The sequence below is a fragment of the Panthera tigris genome, chromosome C2, assembly GCF_018350195.1.
Source record: "Panthera tigris isolate Pti1 chromosome C2, P.tigris_Pti1_mat1.1, whole genome shotgun sequence".
In the NCBI taxonomy this organism is placed as follows: domain Eukaryota; kingdom Metazoa; phylum Chordata; class Mammalia; order Carnivora; family Felidae; genus Panthera; species Panthera tigris.
Window position 1 is genome coordinate 95,039,825 of NC_056668.1, and position 6,000 is coordinate 95,045,824.

A 6,000-nucleotide genomic window follows, 5' to 3' on the forward strand; every position below is an offset into this window, starting at 1 on the left:
CTCTAAGGCCATGAGGCTGCTCAGATGGGCAGCTCTTGGCTCACTCTGAAAACAGGGAGATCAGAGCTGGGAACCTGTAGCCTGCCTTCTAAAACTATGGCGGAAAGTCCTACAAATAAAAGCAAAATTGAAGGAGGCAAGCTCTACCAACAACAGTAAGAGCTGACCCATGGTGAATCCTTATTCCATAAACCTGATGGGCCACGGAATACACACAGCCCTACAAGATGGGTATTATTATTTTACACAGGAGAAAACTGGAGCTCAGAGTGGTTTGAAAAAAGTAGGTCAAGGACACACAGCTAGGTAGCAGAAGAACCGGAAATAATACAGTGATCTCGTGATAGTCCACACTCAGGATCGCACGGCCTCACCTCTGTTTGGTCTGGCCAGTAGGCAATCAACCCGCTTTCCCATGCCATCTGTCAGTTGGCAAGGGCCTTAGTAATCACGTATCTGAGGGAGCAGGTACCCACAAACCTGGATCCGAGTTCTCCGGAAAAGATCCAATCAACCAGCTGTTCTAGCATTTCCCACACAGCTCAGTCTCTCAACTTACTTTCAACTAAACAAGACATTCTACTTGCAGCCCTCCATCCTTCTTTCTTATCATGCTAGGGTAAGTACATGCCTACATTGACAGTTCTAGTAACAAAGGCCTCAAAACATCACCTGACATTTCCTCAAAACCACTCCAACGGGGTTTCATTTATGGTATTTTTCTCTTTTCTACCCGCCCCCTGCCCACACCCCAGATCTATGAACATTCAGAATTCAGGGGAAGGAAACAAAGATCAGAAAGGAAGCTTCAACTGTAATAAAACTCCAGATATGGACAGAGGTGAGAACATCTGTTCCATGACCCTTAACTGAAAGTTTCAAGATGAGGAAATCAGGCCATCCTTCAACTTGCCTCACAGGAATCTCTCAAAGGCTGGGCTGTGGGCACCTCAGTTCCTCATTCCTGCAGAGGCTTCAGATGGGGCTATGCCTAAGCAGTGGGTAGGAGCGGACCTGTCACTGGCTACAGACTGGTGGGCAGTGATGGGAGAGTGGGGAGCACCCATGCAAGTCCTGGGAACCCTCAGAGCGGCTATGGAGAGCCAACGCATGAGCTGGAGGATCCACATGGGTCCCAGTGTCAGGCTGTTTAGAGGGAGGGCTTGCTGGCGTCCTCTCCCCACAGAACACCCTGGTGCACAAGACTCATATTCCCATTCACAGAGAGTTAGTGGTTTGGGTATTGGGGGTACCCCTTTCCTCTGTGTCTTGCCCACACATTACTCCATCTGGGTTGTATAGCAGGGGTAGGAAACTCTCAAGTTCTGTGTAATAAGCACAGCAGGCAGGGTATGGGGGAAATGGTGACATAGCCTGTATCTTTCTGACATAGAAACACTGCAGAGAAAACAAGACTCTTCATTCCCTCAGGTGAATATGTGCTTTCCCATTTTTCTTGGGACAAGAGCTTCTCAACCTATTTTTGTTATCCCTTTTTGGACAGATGCATAAAAAGACTGCTCACTGTAGAAGAAACAACATTGTGAGTGTGACGGAGCCCCGTCTCAAAGCTGAGGACACTTAAGGGAGTAGCGGAGGCCAGGGGAACAGGGGGGCGCGACTCTGCTCTAGAACCGCCTTTGGGAATTCCTGGGGGCAGCACATGTGAAATCTTCTAATTTTCAACACTGGTTCGGTGGTTTTTTTGGTTGTTGTTTTTTGTTGTGTTTTGTTTTTACTTTCTGCTGGCCCGATAAAACTTCTGTTGGTTGTATGTGGCCCAGACCCCATCTGTAACCAAGGCAGTTGAATGTAGTCAAAAGACAGTTCGCCTAGACTGACTAACCAACTCTTGGGTGTGTAGCTCAGCTGTCTGCAAAAGGCAGTATGGACAGCGTAGGGGCTGGAGAATCCATGCGAAGACCCAACAGATTTGAGTTTGAATCCTGGCTCTGCTTTTATTAGCTGCAAGACTTCAAGTCCATCATTAACCTTACTTAGCTGCCATGCCATCTGCAAAATGGGCTGATGGGAGATTTGTGAGAATTAAAAACGTGTGTGCGAAGACTACCATGAACTCTTCATAAATGTCAAATTTCCTTCCCCTGTAACTCTAAAGAAACGATTTAGCCTAATCTTAGCTTCTTTAGATTTCATGGTTTTCATCTGTTAGAAACTGGAATAATCATCCAGCACTGAGGCTCTACCTCACAGGATGGGATGAAGTGATGCAGATAAAAGCAGGGTGCTTACAACTTAGAAAAGTATGATCGGCTTGATTGCCAACACCCTTTCCTCTCATTTCGAGGCCAACAAAGCAGCAATCTGCTTTCCTAAATGTGTTTATCCCCTTCCGTAAGGGGATGTGGGGAGAAGATGGAGTCACAGTTGTGGTAATTTCTTTAAAACAGCGATTAGCAATCAACTCCCCAGGGTCCAATCCCACCATCCTTACACAGAGGTGAGGAAACATTAGGTCACTGCCTGGTCACTTAAGGGCCCAGCAAGTCTGTTTTCTCTCTCCACACCTTGTTTTAGACAATCGAAGAAGAAAGTCAAGTCACTTAACAGCTGCAATATTTCTTTTCCTCACACAAAAGAAAACTGAGCCGCAGGCCAAACACATTCATTGAAGTACCATCACTATGACATTTTCCAAAGGCACGGGGATTTTTGTCAATTCTCTTATTTTCCACACCCTTTGACAAAAGTGGGACATGCTTTGGCATTTCCTCAACTGACTGACTTAAAGCATCTTTACAACTTCTTTTACACGAATGGGACTACACCAGCAAGGTCTAGGCTGAGGGGCCTGATCTAACACTTCAACTTTTTTTTTTTTTTAATTTTTATTTACTTCTGAGAGAGAGACAGAGCGTGAAGGGGAAAGAGACAGAGAGAGAGGGAGACACAGAATCCGAAGCAGGGTCCAGGCTCTGAGCTGTCAGCATAGAACCCAATGGGGGGCTCGAACCCACGAATCGTGGGATCATGACCTGAGCAGAAATCAGACACCCAACCGACTAAGCCACCCAGGAGCACCAACACTTCAACTTTCAACTACTACGGACAGGTTTTCTCTTAAAAGCAAAGAGGCATTAAAATCAGTTCCGCTGAAGCTACTAAGGATTTTTACCTTTCAGGAGTATGCCTCTCCCCACCCCAAACTTTAAAAGCTCCCTCATGCAATTGCCATGTTTCCAAATTACCAATCAAGCATGACAGAATGAGCAGGAATTGTATAATAAATCTAGAGGAAAAAAATGAGCGAGTTGGATGAATATACAGATATTACTCCTCCCACCCAGCCCCTTCTTCAAAGCAAGGTTCTGGTAAAGGAAAAAGAACACCACAGAATGTTTTAGGGGTTGCTTCTTTGCTAAACACTTCCAAGTCATAATGCCTGGGGCAAACAAGGTGAAAATGGCAATACAAATAGGTTAAGATCTCTTTCAGGCAATGAGTAGACCTCCACTTACCTAGTGATTTGTTTTTATAATGTACACTCTTTACTGATGTATATACCATGCTTCCAAAAGTATACACGAATCTTAAGTGGATAAGTACTGTGTTTACTACTCTGAGCTGTTTCTTAATGTGCATAACTTGGAAAGGATTTGGGCAGCTCAGAAAAACTGCTACCACATTTTACACAACCTGTCTGTCTGGACATAACTCAACCCCTAGGCTTGCTAATACCCTTTGTATCAAAAGGGCTGACCCAGCATCCACCTGCATCAACTTGATCCCCTCAGCTCTGTCGCACTCAGCAAACACCCTATGCCTTCTGAGCAAAATAAAGCAGCACCCCACGAGGGAGAAAAAGAAGTTTTAGGAGTCTGAAGAGGCAGGTTTTACACCCGATTTACAAAGAGTGAGGGTCTGTGGAAGGCCTTGAATCTCTTCTAGAAACACTCACTGGTGCTGCCCTCCAAACCTACCGTCAGGAAAACAAACAAACAAACAAACAAACGCTCCGCTGGCAGTGGTGGTGGTGTTACTTTTAAAGGAAAATGCCAAACATAGAAAAGTAGAGACAATAGTGTAAGGAATTCCATACCCCACCCTTCATCCCGCTTCAACTATTGACAACTCACAGCCAATCTCCTTTGGAGCTCCCCCCTCACTTTTCCACTAGCAGTGTTGCCCCAAAGTGGTTTATTTTGAAGCAAACCCTCCACCTACATTTCAACTTCAGTTATGTATTTTTAAAGGTTTTTTTTTTTTTAACAACCACAATCCTAACACCATTACCAAAAATAACTAAACAAAACTAATATTTACTTTAGTACGATCAACTAACCAGTACACATTTCTTTTATTGGCTCAATGTTTCGTGACTTTTTCCCCTTCGAATCAGGATCCAACCAACGTTCGCAGACGGACTGCACTGCTGTGTCACGTCTCTTCAACAGTGTTTAAACCGCAGGTTCCCCCTTCCCCGTGATTCTCACGGCAGCCGCGCTGATCCCTAGTGGCAAATTCCCAAAGATTCAACTCTGGGGATACCACAAAGAGACTCCGGTCTTAAAGGCTTGTTTAAAAAACGTCAGACACGTATATTAAGCAGTCATTTTTGTAATTAAATACGTTTAAAATAAAAAAAAATCTGAGAAGCACAAGCGAAACGATTTGACCTGAAGCGATTAGCAATCCTCAGGGCCACTCAAGCACGCGTCCTTTGCAATTCTGATCCGTGTGGGTTTATTTATGAGGTTAGAGCATATCCCAGCCTTACCCGAGTCTTTTGCAAAAGGTGGGGCGGAGCGAGCCGGTTTCCTCGCAGGACCTTCCTCCGCGGGCTAGGTCCTGGCGGTCGCCTCCGGAATTCGGGGGTTGGCCCCGGCCGCCGCCTCCCAGGGCCACCTGCCCAGGTGAGAAAAAGGAGCTTCAGCTGACGAGTTCCGGAGAGCAGCCCCAGGTTATCTAGAAGGAATTCTGAGCCAGCCAGGAAAGAGGAACGAACCAGGGTACCACGGTCTCGTAGAACAAACAGCCCTGAAAAATCTCGGAGCTTAATCTCTGTGCCGGCGCGCGCGGGGACACGGTCCCCAACGCGGAAGGGCCAAGAGAGGTGACGCGAAGTCCGCCCCCAACGAACACACGTGCGTCTGTGTACGTGACTGATTACATCCACCTCTGGGTGCCAGGAGAGGAAAATTACATAGACCATTTCTACATCACCTATGTTATGTTTAAAAGCTATCTCCACTGGAAAAAGGGTGCGAATGTCTGGCCAACCCAAGCCACGGACCCCGGACCAGAAACCCACTACAGACCGCCGGCGCGAAGGCTACGCGATAACCCCCAATCCGAAGCGGTCAGGCTCGGGCGTCTGCAGCTTTCCGCCAAGGGCCCTCCGCCCCACTCCAGGATCTCTTAAGTAGTAAACCCCGGCTTCTGAATCCCTGTAAGAGAAATTCGTCTCCTTCCTCGACGCGCACAACGCGCGCCGGAGAAAACGCGGGCGCCGCTGACCACTCTGGACCCCGGGGCGAGCAAGCAGGTGCGAACCGCCGGGCACCGGCCCCCGCACTCACCCGAAGTGCAGCGGTTTCCGGCGTGCGCTCCGCGTTCCCGGCGCTGGGTGCCAGACCAGACACCTGCTGCGCCCGGCCCCAGGTGACCGCCGAGAGAGGGGCGGGAGCCCCGCGCGCCCGCCCGGCTCCGCCCCGAGCGCTCAAAGGAGGAGGGCGGGGGCAGCGAGTCCGGCCCGAAGCCCCAGCTGCGGCAGGCTAGCCGCCTGGCGCCAGGAAGCGCGGGCGTCCGCGGAGGGCCGACTTTAAACACGCACGCCCCGTCGCGACCCCGCCGGGAGGCTGGCCGGAGGGGCGCCGTCTGCCGGTGGGGCGGCGACAAACGATGGAAGCCGCCACCCCGGATCCTTGGGAGAGGGGTAGAGAAAGGGGAGAGCTGCAGCCACTCGCCGCTTAGTGACATCCCCTGCCGTGTACCAGGCGTTGAAGCCCCAGCCTCAGCCCCAGCCCCAACCCAAGGAGA

The 6,000-nt window shown here is 49.2% G+C and overlaps 1 protein-coding gene across 9 annotated transcripts in view; it reads right to left on the minus strand.

Moving 5' to 3' along the window:
• The window catches only part of GPR160 (G protein-coupled receptor 160), a 57,288-nt gene extending 51,537 nt beyond the window's left edge, over positions 1 to 5,751 (minus strand). For 2 of the 9 annotated variants that reach the window (XM_042956750.1, XM_042956752.1), the window contains exons 1-2: positions 5,541 to 5,751; positions 4,739 to 4,866 (exon numbers count right to left, since the gene is read on the minus strand). Coding sequence is in view for 4 of the 9 variants with exons in the window: in XM_042956758.1 (XP_042812692.1) it covers positions 4,494 to 4,499; positions 4,739 to 5,173 (441 nt within the window). In the remaining 5 variants the exon portion in view is untranslated. Of the gene's footprint in view, positions 1 to 4,303; positions 4,500 to 4,738; positions 5,260 to 5,540 lie in introns of those variants that run through there. The other 7 variants (XM_007077071.3, XM_042956759.1, XM_042956751.1 and 4 more) reach the window with 5 other exon arrangements.
• Positions 5,752 to 6,000: the final 249 nt, after the last annotated feature.